The sequence below is a fragment of the Monodon monoceros genome, unplaced genomic scaffold (genome assembly GCF_005190385.1).
Source record: "Monodon monoceros isolate NGI ecotype Baffin Bay Population unplaced genomic scaffold, NGI_Narwhal_1 Super_Scaffold_13, whole genome shotgun sequence".
NCBI classification, from domain to species: domain Eukaryota; kingdom Metazoa; phylum Chordata; class Mammalia; order Artiodactyla; family Monodontidae; genus Monodon; species Monodon monoceros.
The window spans coordinates 57,397,386-57,419,616 of NW_021703769.1; the positions used below are offsets into that span (position 1 = coordinate 57,397,386).

General features: G+C 50.1%; 1 protein-coding gene across 7 annotated transcripts in view; it reads left to right on the forward strand.

Annotated features, from left to right (window-relative positions):
• The window catches only part of CLEC16A (C-type lectin domain containing 16A), a 210,929-nt gene that overhangs the window by 31,109 nt on the left and 157,589 nt on the right, over positions 1-22,231 (forward strand). For all 7 annotated transcript variants that reach the window (XR_003792983.1, XM_029219260.1, XM_029219257.1 and 4 more), the window contains exons 7-9: positions 2,416-2,590; positions 4,022-4,075; positions 7,296-7,409. Coding sequence is in view for 6 of the 7 variants with exons in the window: in XM_029219260.1 (XP_029075093.1) it covers positions 2,416-2,590; positions 4,022-4,075; positions 7,296-7,409 (343 nt within the window). In the remaining variant the exon portion in view is untranslated. The remainder of the gene's footprint in view (positions 1-2,415; positions 2,591-4,021; positions 4,076-7,295; positions 7,410-22,231) is intronic.

Sequence of the window (22,231 nt, forward strand, 5' to 3'; positions counted from 1 at the left end):
ATAACAGTAGGAAGTTGGAAACAACTCAGATACCTCCCAGAGGAGAATAGGGTAAGTGAATCCAGTACATCCATAGATGGGGTGCTAGGCAGCTGGTAAAAAGATGATCTGCCACTGGTAAATGGATAAACAAAATATGGTATTTGCATGCAGTGGAATAGTGTTTGGCGATAAAAAGGAATGAAGTACTGACACATATACCATGGATGAACCTTGAAAGCATTATGCTCAGTGAAAGGATGCAAGGGACAACCTAGTGTATCATTCCACTTATATGAAATGCCCAGAATAGGCAAATCCATAGAAACAGTAGATTAGTAGTTTCCTAGGGCTGGAGGAGGGGTGTGTGGGGGAAATGAATATACTAAAACACATTAAATTGTGTACTTTGGGTGAAGTTTTTGGTATGTGAATTATATTTCAGTAAATCTGTTAAAAAAAAAAGTAAGTTGGTGATGAATAGAAGTTCCAGAACAGGATTTCTCAAACTCTGCACTATTGATCTTTCGAACTAGGTAATTGTTTGTGTGGGGCTGTCCTATGCATTGTAGGGTGTTTAGCAGCATCCCTGGCCTCCACCCACTAGACGCCAGTAGCACCCCCTTTCCAATTGTGAAAACCAAAAATGTTTCCAGACACTGCCAGATGTCTCCCTTAAGGAAAAATTGTATCAGTTGAGAACCACTGCCCCAGGGTGACAGCTTCGCACAGATCTGGTAAGAGGCACACCTAAATGGGGTCAGGACGATGAAGGGACTCAGGAAGGAGGTCTCCTGGGGGCAGAGGGCTAGAGAGAGAGAAAATATTAGCTTCCATATTGGGAAAGAAGCAAGGTGAGGTTAATGGCAGATCTGATGGGGCATCTGGGAGGATAAGGACCCATATAGATATGGATAGTCATGGATATGAGGCATAACGAGACACAACTCCAGAAAGAACAGAAAGTTATACGAGGAAGGAAGTGAACTCCTGGTCCTCCCTGGGGCTCTGCAGTGAATGATTATAATGTCAACACCAGTTGCTGATGACTGCTGGGGGGGACGGGTGGAGGGAACACAATAAAAGGAGGTCATTATGTAACATCTAAAATGGCTCAACCGCAAAATAGAGGTCCTTGTAGATTTTATAGAAATACAGGAGGAACTATCCACAGAAACACCTAAAGGAGTTGAAAACCGCTTCCTCTGGAGAGTGGGCAGGGGTTGGGGAGGCGAGGCCAGGAGCTGCTGTGTTTTATTATCAGCTCATCAGTACTATTCGATTTTTAAATCCATCTGCATGTATTACTTAGATATTTTTTAAACTAAAGGTTTAAAAAGTGAAGTGCATTAATGATCCTGCTGGAGGAAAATGAACACAGTATCTTATTAAGTGCGGGGGAGGGGTTGCAAAACATTGTGTATAAATAAATGTTCTGGGTCTCATCGGAGGTAGATTCATGGGTGCTCATTATAGTATTAGGCTTTACAATGTGTATTTGCTATAAATATTTACTAAACATCTTATTAAAGCATAATAAGGAATAATTATCCAAAATTATGTAAAAGAAACAAATTTTTTTTTTAAAGCATATGTGATTAGATGGATAGACATGTAACACCTGCCTTTTAGATGTGACTATAGGGACATGGAAATAACGTAATATTATCTGTTAGTGGTGGGACTAGGAGACTTTGATTTCTTTTTGCTTTTATTTTCTTCGTCTGTCTTCCACAATGACCATCTATTACTTGAATAATAGTCATAATAAAAATAAAAGGTCTTATGGTAGCTAGATTGCTCTTTGCAACCGATAACACTTTGGGGGAGGTGAAAGTGCCCCATTGGCTGTTTCAAGGCTTCGTCCTTGGCAGAGACCGATCAACTCTTCACTGGAAGCAGGCAGGGCCTCCTGGGGCTTGGGGTGGGGTGTCACGTCCTTGCGCTGTGCCCCCCATACAGACGGGGCCTCTGGGTCAGACGCGGCTGCTGAGGCTTGCTTCTCTCTTCAGAACTCCTCTGGAGCATTTTAATTATCGAGGATTTATAGTTCCATTGATGCTGCTTATCTTGGGAGCCAAGGGATCTTGCCACTTGGACTAGTGGCTGCTCTTGTTTGAAATGGCTTGCTAAGAGCTTCATTGGGTTTTGCTTTGTTTACCCCTTTTGTTTTGGGCTGTTGTGGTGATGATGGGGTGAGTTGTACTGAGGCCCCCAGAAAGTGGGGGGACCCCATGAGTCCCCTAAGATCGAATGAAGCAGACCTGTCCGTCCTCTCTTTCTGAAATCCACTGGTCGGGCCAGGATGGGTGTCTCTCGGGACTGGCTCAGGTATTCGTTTGTGAATGAAGTGCCACCTGCGACCTCAGTCTCAGGCCATTGGTTCTAGGCTCTGAGCTTTGGCGTCCGGGCTGAGATGGGCGTTTCTCCCGGCAGGCATCGGAATCGGGGGAAGCTGAGTGACCTGGTGGCTGAGCATCTGGACCACCTGCACTATCTCAATGACATCCTGATCATTAACTGCGAGTTCCTCAACGACGTGCTCACGGACCACCTGCTCAACAGGCTCTTCCTGCCGCTCTACGTGTACTCGCTGGAGAACCAGGACAAGGTGGGCCGGGCTGAGGGTCGTCTGTAGGAGGGGAAGAGCAGTCACCCCAATAGGACGGGGCTTTGCAAGGGACCAAGCCTTTGAGCCTGAGGGAGATTCTTTTCAAAGCACGCTGGCTTCCCTTTCCTTTCCTCTTATTTCCTGAGAGGGGGTGGAAGGAGAGGGAGAGAGAGACAGAGTATATGTGTGTGCGTGTGTGTGTGTGGACTGTAAATGAATGAGAAAAGATTACTGACATCAGAAGGAAACAGGAACCCTCTACAGATTCAGGCTTTTGGTTTCTATGCATCCTTCTCTTGAGGTGTTCTCATCCCTGGTAACTTTTTCGGATAGTTGCCAGAGGTAATTGATTTGGAGAAGATCCAGCCAGCCACAACACTTGCACAGAACGGACAGGAGGGGATGGAGCGCACCTAGGAAAAGATCCCGGGGCAGTGATTGTCCACAGTTACAGCTCGAAGCCCTTGTGGGGATAGAGCCTGTTCAAGTGCACATCCTCGGATGTCCTCTCACTCCTCTCAGGGATGCTGGCTCAGTGGGTCTGGAGTGGACCGGGAACCTGCCCCGCAAGTGATTCTGAGCTGGTGGCTCTTGGTGCCCCCGTGAGAAATGCCACTTCAAGGAGGGGAGACCTTCGGCCAGTACCTCTAAGAGTTAAGGAGCAGAGGCCTTGGCAGGAGGCGGGACAGAGCCAACTGGTTACTCTGCAGGGGCTTCGGCCTCTGTAGATGTGTCCCAAGGAGGTATAGCTTTCTTTTTGGAGATGGAACATGGTGCTTCTTGTTAAAAATAAGTGAATAAAAGAAAATTGCAACCCTAACGAGATCTGCCAGCTGCAGCTCTGGGAGGCAGAGAGAAAGCATGGGAATTGGAGTTTTCAGACGTGGGTTTAAACTCTGCCTCTTCCCTTTCCTCATTCTGCAACATTGGATGAGGCAGTCAACCTGCCTGAGCAAAACGGGGGTCTTGAAGATCCTCACGGGGTTGGTAGGAGATGGAGCTTGTTGAAGCCCAGTACAAATGAGGGGCTTCTCGGAGACCAGAGTGCCCCAACTTCTCCCTGCCCCTCTCCTGAGAACAGGCCCTCTGGGGCCTCTCCTGCCGGGCTTCGGGCTCTCGCTGCCCAAGCTGGGGGAAATTAACATTCTTGGTAATTTAAGGAGCTAGTTCTTCTCTCGGGTCCAGCCTCTAATCCGTGACTCATGGTGAAAGATTTCTCAGGTGGAAGAATAGCGGCCTTGCAAATGGTATCGGATAGGATTAGGCTGTGAGCTTATTTTGCAGGGTGGACTTTGCCACCAGGAAAGAAGAATCTTAGGGTCTTGGAGGAAGTCGGGGTCCTTCAGACAGATGGCTTCTGGCTTCATGGATTTTGTGCTGCTCACATGTGTAACCCTGGTTTCTCTGTCTCTTTCCCCCAACCTTCACCAGGGAGGAGAACGACCGAAAATCAGCCTGCCGGTTTCTCTCTACCTTCTGTCCCAGGTACGTCTGATCATTCACCTGTGTCCCCAGCACACTGGGGGTCCTTGGAGTGCTGCTGCCTTTCAGAAATTTCCCAGGCCACATTGCCCCATCTTCTCTCTCTGTGTCCCCCATCTTGAAGTAAAGTAACAACACTGAGTAGAGGTGCTATGTATCTTCTTCGTGGTAGTACTTGGAAATTTAAGGAGAAATAAATCAAACCTGACAAATATGTAGTTGGTTTCTACTATGGGGCCTGAGGTTTCCAAAACAAGCAAGGAGTATTCTAAATACCCTGGAAATGTGGGCTGGGTGGCCCCTGTTCTCAGCCATGTTGAAATAAGCCCCAAACTGCAGGACCCAGTATGTGTACACACACAGCAACCGTGGCTTAACAAACTTCTACTAATGAGGCTGTTTTTAAAGGCTTTTGTCATGGTTCTAGTTCCCAGATTACCTTATGGAAAGTGTCTTGTAGCAGGCTTAGCACCCAGATTTGTGTCTTGAGCCAATTTGTCTGCCTCCCCCTCTTAAACAAGTGTGTTTCCTTCTCGTAATTATATAATATTTACAAGAAGGGAAAAACTCCATGGTGACCCAGTTACATAACTTTAAAAATATTTTTATTACAAGCAGTCCAGACTCTCAGGCCATCTCATTAGACTGTCAAGTAGCCAGACGTTTGACCAGAGCTCTGTTCCCACTTTTGCAGTGGCCCAGGTATTTATTTGCTTTGCTGAGAGCATGTCCTTTTCACTTGGTCCCTGGGCCGCTTTGAGTTTGAGGCGGCTCTGTCTCCTGTTGGCCTAAGAAGAGAGATGCAGACCCGGCCTCTTCTCAGTGGCCGGGCCAACCAGGATCCGCATGTGGCCGGCTCACGTTGCTCCCGGAGTCTCGTTCTGGGGGCTGTTTGCTCAGAGCTGCACGCCGCCTCCTGAATGCCCCTCTGTGCGGTGGAGCTCCGAGCAAGCCCCAGCCCCTCCTGGCAGCGATTTCCGCCGCCTCATTACAAATCCGCCAGCTCCTCCTGCTTGGGATTCTGGGAGTCTGGCAGGACCCGAGCAGGCCAGGAATCCCATGGCAAGCGCCCCCAGGACCCTTCAGCTACTGGGGCACCCCGAGGAGCACGGGGGTCAGGACACACTTTTTCTCCGAGAACCCGTTTTCTCCTGCTTTCCTCGTGAAGGACCAGCAGCTCAGGCACCTAATTACTTGTTTCAGTCTCTCACAAAAAGCATTGTCATTGGCGTTCCTCAGCCTGAGTAAAGGGCTCTCGCTCCCCTGCATTTCCATGGAGCTTTATCATCACGTTGCCCGAATGTGTGAAAACCTCGAATTGGGTATAAATCCCGGTCCTTAATTAAACTCTATATCAGAACATCCTTACAAATTATTTTACAAACATCGCTACTAAACCAAGAAAATACACATTAACGATGTTAATTTGGTGTGACGAGGATGCTGTCCAGCTGAAACTAAACCACCACTGGGGACAAGAGCGTGACTCGGACAGGCTGGCCCAGCCTTTCGAGTCTGGCCCACACACGCTTCCACGTACCTTGCAGTGACCGGCCCTCCCCAGGCTTTTCTCTGTCCAGAGCCCAGGAGGGAACGAGCACCATGTGTGTCCACACCGGCCTAGCAGGTGCTCGCTGAATGTTTGTGGACTGAATTCCTTTGTCATCATCATAGTCACCCATGCTTGAATGCCTGCCACAGCCCTGGACATGGGCTAACCCATTTGGTCATATTGTCTATGGTAGCGTTTCTTTGGTGTTTTAAAAACAGGTGTGCTTTTTTTGTTGTTTTTAGGTAGGTATCACATTTGTCTATTCTGCCTGTACCTTTAATCTGAATTGTATTTATTTTTTTGAACAATGTATTCACCCTACTCAAACAGTACAAAATAACATGTAGGGAAAAATCTCCCTCTTACCTCTGTCCCCCACACATCCAGTCCCGCTCCCCAGAGGCAGCCAGTGTTTTAGTTTATGCCTTTCCTTTTTTTTTTTACAATATTTTTTTAAATAATTTTTTTTTAAGTTATAAAGTTCAAACAGGTGAAAACCAAGCTGCCTTTCTACTTTTGTTCAGTCTCCTGATTTCTCTCCCCAGAGACAGCTATAGTTACAGGGTCTTCCCGGGTCCTTCCAGAGACAGGGAGAACTCTGCCAGGGATTCTCAACTGGTGGCGATTTCGCCCCACCCTGGGGGACGTCTGGCAGTGTCTGAAGATATTTCTGGTTGTCACGCCTGGGGGAGGGGCTGCAGCTGGCATCTAGTGGGTAGAGGCCAGAGATGCTGCCAAATATCCTCCAGTGCACAGGACAGCCCCCCACAGCAAAGATGTATCGCCTGACAGTAGTGCCGAGGATTCGAGACCCTGTTCCCTGTATATATAAGCAAATACAAATGGGCGCACACACCCTCTGATATACAGATGGTCGGTACATCCCACACTGCACTGTGGTACCGTGTTGCCTTTACATTTTAAAAGAAACCAGCAGGTGTGTCTGAGCCAGCTTTGCAAGGCGGTTTTGGTACCCTGATTACTCAAGCCATTCCTCTGAACGCTGGGCAGCAGGGTGGGGTGGCCGGGCCATCCCAGACCGCCCAGCACCTTCTGATGTTGCCTCCTGGCACAACTCGGTCTGTCTCTGGCTTGTGCGGCTTTTCCTCCCCATGGGTTCCACACCTCCCAGTGCTGCCCTGGAATTCTGGTGCGCTCAAACCCACCGCAAGGGTCAGAGCTCATTCCAGGATGGGATCTCCGCATAGACATCCTCTGCCAAGTCCTTGATTGGAGCGGGGCTCGCCAGCCCCTTCTTCCATGTAACCGAAGTGCTGGGCCGGTGCCTCCTAGTCTTATCCTAATTGGATTTGACACTGAAATGCCTGTGGAGAGGAAGGAGGGTGTGGGTTTGGCACTCCCTTCTCACATTGCTCCACTTCAGCCAGATTTGGCTGCAGCTGGCCTGAGGGACAGTCTCGCTTTAATGCACTTCCTTCTGCCGAAGAACAGCCAGCCAAATAGGTAACAGTCTGAAAGAAGGAGGGCCCAACCCTAGAAGGAGAAGAGTATAACTGGTTTCTCCCCAGTGTGACCCATTCTTTGGGTTTTGCACCACCAGGATTGCTGCTGAGACTCATGTAGCCCAGCCTTGTTGTTTCAGATCAAGGAAGGAAGAGGTTGAAAGTCTGCACACTTTAATGTGCATCCCATTTTTTTCCCCCTCACCAGGTCTTCCTAATTATACATCACGCACCCCTGGTGAACTCATTAGCTGAAGTCATTCTGAACGGCGATCTGTCTGAGACGTACGCTAAGCCTGAACAGGATGTTCAGAGAAGCTGTGTAAGTCATTAGTGGGGGACTGTTTTGAGACCCTGATAAAAAGCCATTGCTCATTTTGTTAATGTGTGTTTCTTTAAAACCAGAAACCAACATCCTGCTCATTACAGCACTGGTGATGCATAAGCTGGTCTGGGATTCAGGGAACCTAATCAGCCTTGACACGCATACCCAGGAGAATCTGGGGTCGGGTACTAAGAGTGGATGTGACTGAGCGTGTGTTATTGAACGTGGAATTGTCCTGTTCTGGGGCCTCGGTTGTGTATCTGTGAGACACTGTTACTGGGTCCGAATGAGAGAATACTTTGTCCGAGGCACCAGCATCTACAGAGGATGGGCAGGGAGCATCTGTGAATGACACGGGCCCCATGAGAGGGTAGTAGGGAGCAGTGGGGACTGTGACAAATTGGAGGGTGTGTATGTCCTTTGTGAGCAGCCGTTGCTCACCCCAGCCTCCAGTTGTTCTGCAGGAACGTGGATGCTGTATTGCCAGGTTTTCTCATGTTTCTAGAGACACTGGAAAGCTTCATTTTTAGGCAGATACTCCCAAGTTTTAAATTATCACCAACTGTGGCCTAAACAGCATGTTTGTGGTTTGTGCATGTTTGTGCTCCGCTAAAGGGAAACCCTGATCACCAGGGAGATGACTTCTCCCGAGGCTTTCCCTGCTTGGCCCTGTGTCTTGCCTGCCTTCCCTCCTCCCATCCTGTTCACACACACACTGAGCTCCAGGCTACCTCAGTCCTGGCCCTGCTTGCTTTTTCCCCAGCGTGCTCTGTGCTTTCTTCCCTCCACACCTGTGCCCTTAACCCTACCCACTGCCTGGAAGGCCCTTGCTCCTGGTTCCTTCTCATTAAAGGTCTTACCTGCTCTGAGCAGGCGTCTTGTCTGTCATTGGATCTGCTGCAGCGTAGGCGCCACATACACGTCTGAAATGAGAGGTGTTTACACAAAGGCCGTTTCATGAGAGCTCTGTCTCTGCAGCCCGGTTCTCAGTCGGCACGCAGGTGAAGGGGCTGGGCTTACCCTTGGGCAGTTGACTCTGTGGTCATATCTGAGCGAGTGGGTGGAGAGTGATCCTGGAGAGTGATCCCGGAGCGTGAAGGGCCAGCACTGCATGGAGTACAATTACAAGAGGCCCCTGCCCTTCTGGGTTTTCCCATGTACAGTGTCTTGGCCGGGCCACTGTGCTTTTTAAGGCTCATTAGAGCCTCTGAAAAGGTTTCCAGAAACCTTCTGTCCTCATTGGTGGTGGCGTTAGTTCAGCGGAATTGAATAGGGCCTTGTCATGGTTCTTGTCTGGCCTATCCCTTCTTTGCTTCATTCAAGAAGTATTTATTAAGCCCCTTCTTTGGCCCAGGCATCATGCTGTCTCTGGGGATATACAAAACCTAGATAGCCCCTGTCACGCTGGAGCTTTACAGTCCAGCAGGAGAGACAGATTTTGATTAAGCTTACAAACAAGTGTACTATCTCAAGTCTTATATGTGCTCTAAAAGGAAGGAGTAGTGTTTGGTGAGAGGATTTAACCTGGAAGTGATGGGGTGATGAGTGATGAATAGGAAGGACTCCCCTAGTGGTCCATGTTGTGACAACACATGGGCTAGAGAATGTGGAGTTGGCTTAGTGTTGATGCAGCTGGAGATATTTGTTTGCAACTTTCCTAAACTCGCTTTTGCTGAATGAATGCAAGCAATGGAACGTTGAGTCAGAAGAATCAGCAGGGCCTCCAGGCAGGGCTGCTGAGGACCCCTCCAGCCAGTGGGTCACCCTGGGCAAGTCGTTTTACTCCATTTAGAAAACAGCGAGTGTAGGTCCCACTCGGGAGGGCCATGGTGAGGATGGGGAGAAGATAGATTTAAAGTGCCCATCAAGTGCTTGACAGGCTGCAGTCTGGCCCTCAGAGCTGCTTGGTTTGGTCTTCACAGTGTTTGAAAGAAAATTTTATGAATCGCCAACTTTAACATTTGGGAAGTTTCACATGAAAGTCCAGATTTCAGGATGGTCTTGAACAGTCAGAAGATCTGGTCCCGGTTGTGCATATGTTCCTGCAGGAAGCTTCTCAGAAGCCGCCCGCATCAGATGAGGCATGTGTCTGCTGTCAGATTTGCCCAGTCTGCCCCCACCCAGCCTGCTGCTAACTCATACTACATTTATGTTAATAACAGACCGGAATGGAGTGGGTTCCTTTGGACTTTGTTTTGTCACATGATTTCCAGAGCCCAAGATAGCTGCTAATAGCTCATTGCAGAATGTCTATAAGACCCTCGCTGCCGAAGTTAGACTTGGTGTTCCAAGAGGTGGACCCAGAGGTTGTTGGGGTGCTTGGGTTTGCAGGGTTTTTTCATTGCAATTCATTGATGTGCAGTTGCAGGAAATAATACAGAGAGATCCCTTACCCTTTCCCTAGTTTTCCCCCAGTGGTGACATCTTGCAAAACACTGGTACAGTGTCACAAGCAGGATATTGACATTGATACATGGAGGATTTGCAATTAGAGCAAAAGCAAATTGCAGGAAGTTACTGGTGACCTCTCAGCTTAGGATACCCACTTTAGTTGAACCCTCTAATTGGCGGGATTGTCTAGGAGATCTGTTCTTTTTCCCAATGGCCTCCCCTTGGGATGAATTCCTGCCTCCGCTGTGATAGATGCATGGCGCTCGTGTGGTGGACACCTGAACTGAAAAGGAGATTCTTTTGAGTGTGGAAGGAATTGCCAGCCCAAGTGAAAGTGTCAGCCTTCTACTTCCGGTTATTGCCTTTCCCTGGGTGCGAAGTCGAAGTTTGTGTATTCTGATGACTGCAGTTGAAATTCGGGAAGAGTTTATCTCATCTATGACTTGTTTGACAATAGTCCTGGTAAGATTTACCTTCCTTCCCTCTGAGCAAGAACTGTCTCCTATTGTTTCCTGCCTAACTCGGATGTGGTTTGATCATGCTTGTTTTAAGTTTCTTGGTCTTTTTTAACCTACTTTCTCCTTCCCGTAATTTGTAGATAAGTTACTGGTATTGCTTCATTTTACCAGCAGACATTTCACAAAACCAAACCAAAATTGAAGAGAGAGAAGCAGAGGGGAGAGTAGAGTTATTTGAAAAGTCTGTAATTTAGGGTTAAATTGAAAACACATCAGCGTGGTTAGATAAATGTCTAACTGAAATTCATCTGTGCATTCAACTCGTGTGGTTCCCGCTGAGGGGTAATTCTTGCTATAATTTTAACGCAGAGCAGATCGTGTTTCTTGTCGGGGGAAGCAGAGTAAGAGGACACTCATTCTGAAACTGCTGACATCTCATTATTTTTGCAAAATGAACATACAGATTAGATTATGGGATATGCATCATTACCTGTAGGTACTTTTTTGTTTTTGAAGGGACTTTTTTCATCCTGGGTTTCTGTGGAATCGCTTCCTTGGTTTTTGCATTCATTCATCCATTCCCTGAGTGGAGATGCACTGGTGCCCAGGCAAGACACGACCCCTGCCCTCACTGGGATTCCCAGCCCCCCTAGAGGACAGGAGACGGTGTCTTAGAGACGTCTGCATCGCCTGTGCTGTCCCGGGACTGGCTGGGGATGCTCGGGGGCTCACAGCAGGCACGAATGGCTCAGTGGGTGAACTGGCGGTGGGGTCACAAGGGCTCTTGTGATGTCCTTCATGACTCTTAGAACCTGACCCTCACATGCCACCTTCTCTTTGCTCCGAGGCACAGTGGGGAGGGAGTGGCGGAGGGGTTGCTTTTGGTGCTGTTGCACATTCTGTCTCGTGCAGTGGACCCTGCAGCCAGGCTGCCTGGCTCCTCGTCTTACCAGGTGTGTCCCCGGGCAGGCTAGGCCACCTCTCCGGGCCTCAGCGTCTCACCTCTCCAGTTAGAATAACAACAGTGGGTTTTCGGAGAGGATTAAATGCAGCAGCGTGATGTGTTTATTCCGAAGTCTGGCAGACATCACGGCCTAAGTAGCAGCTGTCAGCTTCAGAAAGGTCTTAGAGTGAAGTAAGTCAGAAAGAGAAAGACAAATACCGTATGCTAACACATATATACGGAATTTAAGAAAAAAAAATGTCATGAAGAACCTAGGGGTAAGACAGGAATAAAGACACAGACCTACTAGAGAACGGACTTGAGGCTATGGGGAGGGGGAAGGGTGAGCTGTGACAAAGCGAGAGAGAGGCATGGACATATATACACTACCAAACGTAAAACAGATAGCTAGTGGGAAGCAGCCGCATGGCACAGGGAGATCAGCTCACATAGCACAGGGAGATCAGCTCAGTGCGCCAGGAGGGTGGGAGGGAGGGAGACGCGAGAGGGAAGAGATATGGGAACATATGTATATGTATAACTGATTCACTTTGTTATAAAGCAGAAACTAACACACCATTGTAAAGGAATTATACTCCAATAAAGATGTAAGAATAAAAAAAAGAAAGCAAAAAAAAAGAAAGGTCTTAGTTTCTGAGGCTTTGGAACAACCCTGCATCCCCTACTTGGGACCTCCCTTCTTGGGATGGTTAACACAGAGGCACACTTAGTGTGCCCCAAAAGAGGAGTCCTGTGACCAGACACAAGGGCACAGAGGGTCAAGTGTAGCAGCCATGACGACTACCATGACGACAGCGGTGACGGCACCAGTTGTGAACGTTGCCGTGTAGTGCCAGCAGCTGAGCCTCTGTGTGCAGCTGGGCCTCCACCTCAGCTGGCCCCAGATTCTACTCTGGAAAGTGCAAATTCTTAGCCAGCCAGCGTGCATTTACGTGGTTGGCCGGCTCTGAATTCAGAGTGGGGACAGAATTCTGGGGCAGAATAGGCTTGTTTGTCCCAAAATGAGAACATCTGCTGTCTCTCTATAGGCACCAGTTCAGCCAGTTGGGATGGTCTCCAGGTGATTCTTGGGGGATCCAGAAGGGTGAGCGCATGCTCAAAATGTTAGCCACCAGTTCTCCACGTGACACCTGTCCTTCCTGGGAGCTGGACCCTCTGTTGGCAGAAGATTCTGCTGGGGCGTGGTGTGTGGAGCTGGCAGCTAAGAAAGTAGCAGCCTGGCTTCTCTGGCTTGTGTGTTTGCAGAAGCAGAGAGTTCATCATTGGCTTGGGTCCCCGGGTTGCCAGTGCATGGCAGGCTTTCCAAACCAGGCTTGAATCAGACGGCAGCAGAGGCCCCCGAGAATTGAATGCATCGGGCAGAATAGCCCTCCGCGGCTGGGATTAGAGATCCCCCATATCTTTCGGTGCCCCTGACCTTACCTGTGACCCCCAGGGTAACCAATGCTGGTTCCAGAGCACACATGTTCTTCTTCCTGAAAGTCGTAATCGGCTTCTGGGAGGGGGTTGATCGGGAACACCAAAGGGAAAAAATAGACTTGTATAAATCAAGGGCCTTAGCTGGCACAGTTGCAAGCATTCCCACAAAGAACTAGAACTTGTGTGTATTCTCCCTTTTTGCGGGGCCATTGTGGTCTAGCCCATCATCCCTCAATGGGGTTATAGCTCCCAGGTGCCCCCGCTGCCTGCAGAGCCCCGTGTGTGGCAGCGCTGGCTCATAGGCCATGGGGGTTTGACAGAATCAGAGAGAATCCAGGGTGCAGCACGTTCCATGTAGGAACCGTCGCCTCTCCCTTCCTCCTGTGTGGAAGCGGGGGGCTGCACAGCTGATGGAAGCCCTGCGGCGTGGAGGCTCACAGAGGCATGGCCTGTAGCCAGGGCCACCGGTGACTGACCTGCGGGGCTGAGGGGCTGGTCCTGGTCCAGGGAACAGAGGAGGGCCAGGGATTCTCGGGGTGGCTACAGCCTGGAGGAGCTGACAGGGCAAAACACAGTGGGTAATGCGGGGGTGGGCACGGAGAAGGTTCTGTGACTCAGGCCTGAGCTGGCTTTTCTGTCTGCCCAGCAGCATGACACAGAACGGACTGGGGCAGCCACCAGGCTAGAGACCGCTCAGAGGTGGCTCGGAGGGGCGAGGCAGTGTCACTGAATGGGGACCTCCCCTAGTCTGCATTGAGCCATTGGTGGCTTCTTCCAGGTCTCGCCTGAAATCAGGAAAATCAAGGGTGGGGACAGGAAAAGGAGGCACCCACCACTTCTGCTGTCTGTGCCCTGGGGCTTTGTGAGTTTTTATCAGTGGCCAGGCCCCTTTGGGCATTTGAGGTGTTTTTTTTTTTGTTTTTTTGTTTTTGCGTACGCAGCCCTCTCACTGTTGTGGCCTCTCCCGTTGCGGAGCACAGGCTCCGGATGCGCAGGCCCAGCGGCCATGGCTCAGGGGCCCAGCCGCTCCGCGGCATGTGGGATCCTCCCAGACCGGGGCACGAACCCGTGTCCCCTGCATTGGCAGGCGGACTCTCAACCACCGCGCCACCAGGGAAGCCCAGCATTTGAGTTTTTTAACTAGACTTTGGGTTCCTTGAAGTTGGGACAGCATTATTTATTCATCTGTTCGATACATAATTACTGGGTGTGTACCAGGCAGTGTTCTAGGACTAGAGAGACACCATGAACAAAACAAAGACCCCCTGACTTCCGGGAGCTTCTCTCGTAGTGGGAAGAGAGACAGGAACCATAAAACTATTAATGAACAGCAGAGCATGTTCTGATGTGAGACGAGCTCTGGAAGAGCATCTATAGTGAAGCAGAGGAGGGAGGGGGGCTGTGCTAGGAGGCTTGGGAGGGGTGCACTTCTCCATAGGGTGGCCTCACGGGGAAAGTGACATTAGAGCGTAGATTTTAAGGAATTGAGGGAGCAAGTCATGTAGAAATCTGGGGGGAAGAGCATTTGGGCCAGAAAGAACAGCCAGTGCAAAGGCCCTGAGGCGGGTGTGCCTGGTGTGTCAGGACCGGCAAAGAGCAGCGTGGTGAGGCAGAGTGTGGTGGGGGATGAGGCGTGGCGGGGGATGAGACGGGGCGGGGCGGGGTGGGGGGTAATGAGAGTCCGAAGCAGGTGGCGCCTTTCAGGCCATTGGAGGACTCAGGAGTTTATGCTGGGGGAAGTGGGAACATCCTAACCTCAGGGTCCACAGTGTTTGTCATGCAAGACAACTTCAGTTGTCTTGAAATAATGAATCTCAACAGGGACAGCAAGCACCGTATCTCTTAAGGAGCAAGGAAATCCCACCCTGGTCAGGGCCAAAGTCCTCCATCCAGGAAACTGGGTTTTGCTCGGGGGTTGGGGGGGGGGGGGGCTTCACCTGACAGGAGGCTGGGGGGCCGCACATGGGTAAGAATAGGGCCACTCCGGTCACTCACTGCCCAACCTAGGACAAGTCAGCATGGCGGGTGGGTGTAACTCTCATCCTGGAGGACGGATAGTGTGGTTGCCCCCGTGCGCTCTGAGTCCTGGCTGGCCTGAGATTGACTGCCCGCTGACCACTTGCTGTGATGCTCATAACCTCAGGGGACCCCCCCGCCCCGGGAACCTCTAGCCAGGTATGGGGGCAGATTCTTGAAAGCTCCATGAGCAAAGAAAAAAAAGAAACCTGAAAGGGCTTTATTCGGGCCATCGGTATTATTCTGGGTGAAACTTGGACTGTGGGTGGTCCGTCCCTAGCAGGAGCAGCACCCTTCTGTCAGGCACTGACCGCATGCCAGACTGGTTGGTGTGCTTGCTCTCCCTCCTCCCCCACCTCCCGCCACGGTATTTCAGGAGCACCCACCCATTCCAGGCTGGCGCGGTGCTGCCCTCAGGGGCTGCAGGACAAGCAAGATGGACAGATGAGGTCCCTGTCCTGACATCCTGGTGGGAAAACAGACGGTAAACAAGCATGTCAACACAGATTTAAGGTTTGCGTCTGGGAAGACATGGAAAACAGCTTTGGGAGATGACGGTGAGGGAGGTGAGGTGACACCGGATCTGAGGACGAAGGATGAGGAGCTCACCTTGATGAGAGTGGGGTGGTGGTGAGGGTTGGGATGGTCAAGGCACGGAAAAGGGTGGGCCAGAGACCTTGCTGGTTATGAACTGGCTGGCTGGGATCGGAAGAGGGGCCAGAAGGCAAGCAGCGTGCTGGGTCAGCGGGGGAGGGGGACGTGTAAACTTTACAGACGAGGAGCGCGCTCATTCGCCTCCTTTACCAGCTCATTTTAGGCTCCTAATAACCCACGGAGTGAGGTAGTGTCATCATCACATTCTCTGCATGAGGAAGCCAACGCTAACGTAACAGGGGTTAAGGGGTCATTCTGTCATCCCCCAATTGTGCGGGACTGCACGCTTCCAACCCCAAGTCCCCAGGCTGTTTCTACTTCGTGCTCTTCTGCCACCATCCCCAATGATGGTCTCCAGGTTAGCGTGAGATGTGGGGTTCTGGACCGAACATTTCAGGTCACTGAGAGTCACCACTATTTCATAGTTCATTATGTTTTCTTGGAGGACAAGATGTAAAATACTCCTTCTAAAGAAATACCAACTAAGTGCTTGGTTTGTCACTGTTTAATCAGAGCACAGGGTATTTTATTTTGCATGAGCATTGAACATGCCTCTTCAATCATAAATATCTTGGGATTAATTCATCCTACAAGCATTCATTAGTTCTTGATGGAGTGCCAGATGCAGTGTCAGAGGGACAGACTAGGCAATGCTCAACGTTGAGAGGGACAGAGAAGATGACCAGGGATGGGGAAGGACAGGGGATGAGGCTGGTCTCCTACAGACCCAGCAGCACCCCGAGGCTGCTTTCTAAGAAGTCCCAACACCATCTTGACGTGACCTGTGGGTCCCCACAGAGTCTGAGCACCGTCTGTGTGCAGCGCAAGGCGTCTGAGCTCAGAGAGGGCTCCGATTCCAGATAAATGCACACTGCTTTGGGTTATGCCTTGGCCGCCACAACACTCCCTGATAATTGGCCGATCGTGGGGAAGAAAGCCACGCTCCTCTTGTTAATGGAAGTGGCCTGTTACCTCTTCATGTTTCCCCCGCCACGGGTTTTATTTTCGCCATTAAGCTCAGCTGTGTTGCCCAGTCGCCTCGCTGATGTGGCTGCAGTTGTGAATTCTGGACACGTGTGTGGGCTTTGGCTCAGCAGCCCCATGTCACTCAGGGTTTGGCATGTAGCACACGCACCCATACATCACCCAGGAGTTTATTCCGTCTGATGTTTGCTTGCTGATCGCCTCATTCTGGAATGAGCATAGGCTCGCTTGGCAGCAATTAGCGGCCCTGCTTCCCTGCGAAGCCAGTTGCCAAGCTTGTGCTGCAGTGCCATTGGTTACGGTTGGCGTAAACCTGGGTCACTGTGACCCCCGTGACATTTGGAGCTCTGTGCATGTGAGACAAAAATGGGAAATAATTACACACTGTGCTCGTCCATAATGCCTGTCAGGTCAGAGGGCCACCCAGTGAGTGATGTGATGTGTGGACTGTCCCCAAGCAGGGCTACCTGCTCCTCCGGGCAGTGTGACCCCGGTATGGCAGGGCCTTTACATCCACCCTTCAGGGGACTGGGCTCACATGGGGAGGCTCGGCAGGTGCTTGTGGGAGGGAGTGAACGCTTGAGTGGGGCAGCAGAATGGTTGAGCACGTGGGGAGCGCTGAAGCTACGCCTCCCAGGTTCAAACCACTGCTTCTCATGAGCAGTGACCTAGGGCAAGTCCCTCGCCCTTGGCAACTCCCTCCCGCTTCTGTTGTTTGCAGGATAAAGTGAGTCAATATATGTCAAGTGCCCAGAGCAGCGCTGGGCACATTGCACATGCTCACTGGGTGTTAGCCATGGTTGTTATCATTACCTGAAAAAAATAACAAGAAAGCGCGTTACTACCTCTGGGCACCTCACAGGAGCCCTGCGGGGAAGTGCCAACGTGAGGCCCATTTGATACACATGGAAACTGAGGCCCGTAGAGGAGAAAGCAGCAAGCAGGGTGCGTGGGACAGTGAGCCGGACTCCGACTGCTCCAGCGCCCCGTGGATCCCACCCTTCCTTTGCACCGTACACCCTGCAGGCCCAGAGGCTGGAGGTCAGGGAGGGAGACCAGGGGCCCAGGAGCACTTTGGGGAGGTGAGTCTCACGCACTCACAAACCAGAAAGCCAGCGAATGGTAAGTTGCTAGTTTGATTGGATTTTAAAAGTTAGCCCCCCTCCCCTGCCATCTCTTCCAGCCTAGTGATCTGTTTGCCGGGGCGGGGGTGGGAGGGCAATATTCGAAGGTGAATAAATATTTCTCGAGCGCCTCTTTGTGGCAGGCGCCGTGCCAGCAGTTTTGCGTTCAGCATCTTACTTCAGCCCCTTGGCAGCGTGTGATGGAGCTGCTGTTGTCCCTGTTTTTCAGATGGGGGAACTGAGGCTCATTTGGTCAGGTTCGCTGCTCACTTGGCCAGCAAGTGGGTCAGAGATCTGGGCTCAGGTCTGCCCGTATGCTGCACATGTTTTTGTTAGCATCATGACCTGCCTTCTTCCGTAGAGGAAAACCTGTCTCCTAGTTCTCAAGTCCCTTAGAAAGCTGTTTGAGCAAAAGGATTCTAGTTGTTTCCTCAGAAGGTGAGCAGGCTAGGGCCTGGGAAAGCCTGGAAGGTGAGCTCTCTTAGCTTGACCATTGTGACAGCTCCCACAAATCCGGACAGAATTCCGGGCCATGTCACCTGTCCTTTCCCTTACCTGCCCCTTCCAGCCACCAGTCTCTTTCTCCCTCCTTTTCTTCTCAGTCAGGATTCTGCCCTGGGTGGTCTGCCTCTTGTCCCCCTGCTGCCTTCTCCCCTCCCCTCTGCAGCACTGAGTGGCACCAGGAAACCCACTTAACAGGTTGTATGTGCCAAGGCAGGGGCCACAGACATCTTTTCCCAGGCCGTGAGCATCACGAACTCCTTCTTGAACAACTGGCTGGAGAGGCCACCTGACTGGCTCAGCACCACCCCCTGCTGCTACCTGGGAGCTGGCCAAACACACTGTGTCCCAGGGCACCACCGCTGTCACCACGTGCACCAGCTCCAGGTGGTCCTGGCCTTGACAGAAATAAAGGTGACTGTCCAGAGCTCTGAGCTGGCCTTCAAACCATTCTCCTCTACTCCCATGTATTCCAGTGACCTGCTGACACTCAAGACTCAGACCAGTCATTTCCTTTGCCACAAAGGCTTCCAAAGCTCCCCCACCCACCCACCCCTGTCCTAGCACAGTTCCCCGCTCCTTCCTCTGTGCCCACAGTGTCCTCTGTCTCCTAGTGTCCATGTGGGACGCACAGCAGCACATCGCAGCTCCTGGCTGGACTGTGAGCTCCTAGCCCAGCGCCTGGTGTTTAGTCGGGGCTCAGCCCCCTGGCTACTGCCGCGAAGCCAGCTTCTCGAGTTGTCTGATTTGCTCCTAGCTTATATTTAGGGCATAATGACGATCTGAATTTATTGGAAATCCTCTAGCAAACATTTTTTAAAATCGAGGGATAACATGAGCCAAGTGCATAAAAGTGCAGTAATCTTCGCTGTACTGCTTGATGGCTTTGTACCTATGATTACATTAATGTGTGCAGGCGTCTCCCACTTTTCAAAAGTTTGCTTGAGGCTGCTGCTCTGTTACCAAAGACCACTTTGCAAAAGACTGAAAGAAATCTAAAGAGGATTTTCACTTTTACGAAAACAGGTGAAAAGTGAAAATAAGGTACAGTGTTGGTTTTGCAGCAGCCGTTAACAGAGGCAGTGCGCACCCCAAGCAGCGGGAGCGGCCTCACCAAGCTTCTTCCTGGGAGCCACACTCAGCACCTCGGCGTCACACCCCCGTAGCTTTGTACTGTGTCTGTGAGCATCTGCTTTATCACCATTTATTTTGCATATCTGTTAGCAAGATGTGTCCTAAGGCAGTTGCTTCTTGCTTTGCACCGTCCCGGCTTACGGAAGGTTTCATGGGAATGCTCTACTTTCAGATTGCGGGGGAAGCTTGTAATTCAGGTCAAGATAGAAAACATCTCTAGCATCCCATGCAGCTCCTTCTCAGTCTGTAACCAGCACCCCACCCCCCTCCCACCAGCTAATCACCACTCTGACTTTCAGAGGTGCCTTTTTTAAAGTTTTTTTTTTAATTGTGGTGAAATACCTATAACAAGTAATGTTTACAATGGATTAACCATTTTTAAGTATACAATTCAGTGGCATTAGGTACATTCTTTAAAGGTATTCTTTACATTTTAATGGCACTGGTAATACTTTCTTGGGGTAAAACAACTGAATGATACAGAAGTGACTAGAGTAGAAAGTGAAAGTTCCCCCAACCTCAGTATCTTCCTCAAAAGGAACCACTGTTTTCAGTTTGTGTATCCTTCCAGACCTTGCTCTGTGTACTGTCATGCAAATATCTATCAACACAGGAAAACATGGTATACACGTACATGTTTTAAGTCGATAGTTTTGTTTTTTAACTGTGAACGGAATCCTCGACTGATTGATTGCAACTTGGTCCGGTCTGCGTCAGGGTCTTTCAAAGGGCTGCACCAAGAACTAGTGGAGGACATTCCGTTTGATGTCTGTGGCATTGGTGATACTGCCTCTCCGTTTCCACTCAGATGCCCGGGCCTTGCATGTTTCCGTCCTTCCTCCTGACCCCTTGCCCCGACCCCTCTCACTGTCCTTGCAGAACCTGTTCTCAGATCCCACAGCCCCTGAAAGGCCTTAGTTATCGCTGACCCCTGGGGAGTCACATTTTCGATATTTAACTTTGAAGCAAGGACCAAAGGTCGGAGGCATGAAGGCTGGCGGAAAGCGTTGCTGGCCTTCAGCTGCCTCTGACCCCAGAAGCCAGCCTGAATGTCCCAGCCACAGAGCCCAAGGCTCCCCTCCTGCATCCCCCACTCGGGTACCCGGCAGGATCTCTGGAGTCAGCAGGGAGCGCCCCGAGTCTCCATGCCTCCTGCAGCTCAGGCTCCAGGGCCCTGGGAGGTGAGCTCTTGGTGAAACCCGAGCCTGCGGCCTTTGGGAAACCTAGACCTTATTTGCAGAAGGCTTTTCTCTGAGGCATGCGTGGTGTGCTTTCTTTATGAGAAGATAAACCCAAAGGCCTTCTGTTTTTTGACTCTGAAGTGAGCTTTCCCATTTCTTCTGGTTGATTCCACTGTGCTGGCTCTTCTACTAAGCACACCTCCTGAGGTGTTAGGCTCCTTTCTTCATCGCCCCTCCCTTTTCTTCTTGTTCTCTCCATCACGTTGGATGTGTTATGGTACAGGCCACCATTCAGCAGCCTGTCAAGGCTTGCCCTGCTCCAGGTTCCTGGTTTAGTGGGAGAGCACAGCGGGGTGCGAGATGGCCCTTCTCCTGGGGGCTTTTCGTCTGGAACATCTGAGGTTGTCCAGTGTAACACAGAGATTCCTGGGGGGCTAGCAGCCAGAAGGCTCTTGATGAGAAGCGGCAGAAATGTCAGGAATGCCTGCCCACATTTCCCAGCCACGCCATATCAGCTTCTCCATGATAACTATGGGATCTTGATGATGTTAGTATTAACAACAACAACAAAAATCAGGCTTTTTAAATATAGAAGAAAAGGGGGGGAAATAAAGTCTAGAACTCCAGTGTCCAAAGGATCCCTGTTGAATTTTTTTAGAAGTTAGCATGCATACATGATTAGAAATTTCAAACCAAACAGAAAGGTATAGAAATGAAAAACTCTTAAGTGCACTTCTGTGGGTGTGCACACCCAGCACCACCTGCCTTCTTGCTTTCCCCAAACATGAACTGCTATTATATTCCTGTGCAGCTTTCCAGGAAGAGTTGTGTCTGTACCATCATAAAGCTTTGCCCAGAGGGACTCTGCTTTGTTTCTTGTTCTTGCTTTTTTATCCTGATGCTGTTTCCGCATCCGCATTATCTAGATATAAAAAGTCCTCAGTCGTTTTAACATCTACGTGGATTCCCACTTTATGGACAGACCATAATTACCTAATCACTCCCCTGTTGAGGGGCATTTAGGTTATTTCCAGCTATTTACTGGGTAGGTTGCATTTTAAAGGTTTGAAATGTCCCTGGTAAGCATCCTTCCCCTCTCCCTCCCCAACACCTGATCATGGAGAAAAGCAGACCCCTTGGAAAGTTTTTGAATTCATTTTCACAGTTGACTTTTTTTTTTTTTTTTTTTTTAGTATAGTCAGGGAAAGGAAGGTAACTGTTGTTTGCTTAGTGCATTGCCAGGCTCTGAAGGAACTTTCTATCCCTGATTTCCTTTAGTTCTAGGAAGCCAGAATTGCTCCATGTTTTAGACAAGTAGCCAGAAGCTCAGAGAGGCCCCACCACTCATGTAGGATTCAGCTGGGGTTCACACCGCTCTGACCAACCCTGGAACTCGTGCACTGCTCCGCTTCCCTTAGTGCTGCCGGTTGTTCTGTACATCTAAGTCTATGCAGAGCTCAGGGAGAGGTTTCTGCATCTATCCATGTGAATTTCTGCTCTCAGCTTCTAACTGAGTGGTGTTTTGCTCTGCGTTTGGTCTCAGTTTTCTGTTTCTGAAAAGCTTTGAGTATGGTATGCTCTAAAATTCACTGGGAGTAAGTGGTAATCAGAGGAAACAGTCACTTCATCTTGGGGCCCTAACTTAGCGGGTTTGGGTCCTTTAGGAGAGGATGAGGGGGGCATCCGGGGCTGCGTTCAATCGCACAGCGTCCTAAGTGGGCTCTGATTGATGCTGTCTGTCAAGTGGTGCGCGCCCGGAACGCTCCCTTCTCTGGGCTCTTGGTTATTGGCATCTGTAATTCACTATCTGGGTTTCTTGGACAGTAGAATCATGTCTCAATTTATCTGTCATTTTTGTGGATGAATAATCCAAAGTAGGTAAATAAAAATTAATGTCTGGATTTAGATGCTAATTTAACTTTCAATTAGGTTTTGTTTTGAGTGTTATTGAAATTAATCTGTGCTCTTGGAGCACATTCCACTTATTGGCAAG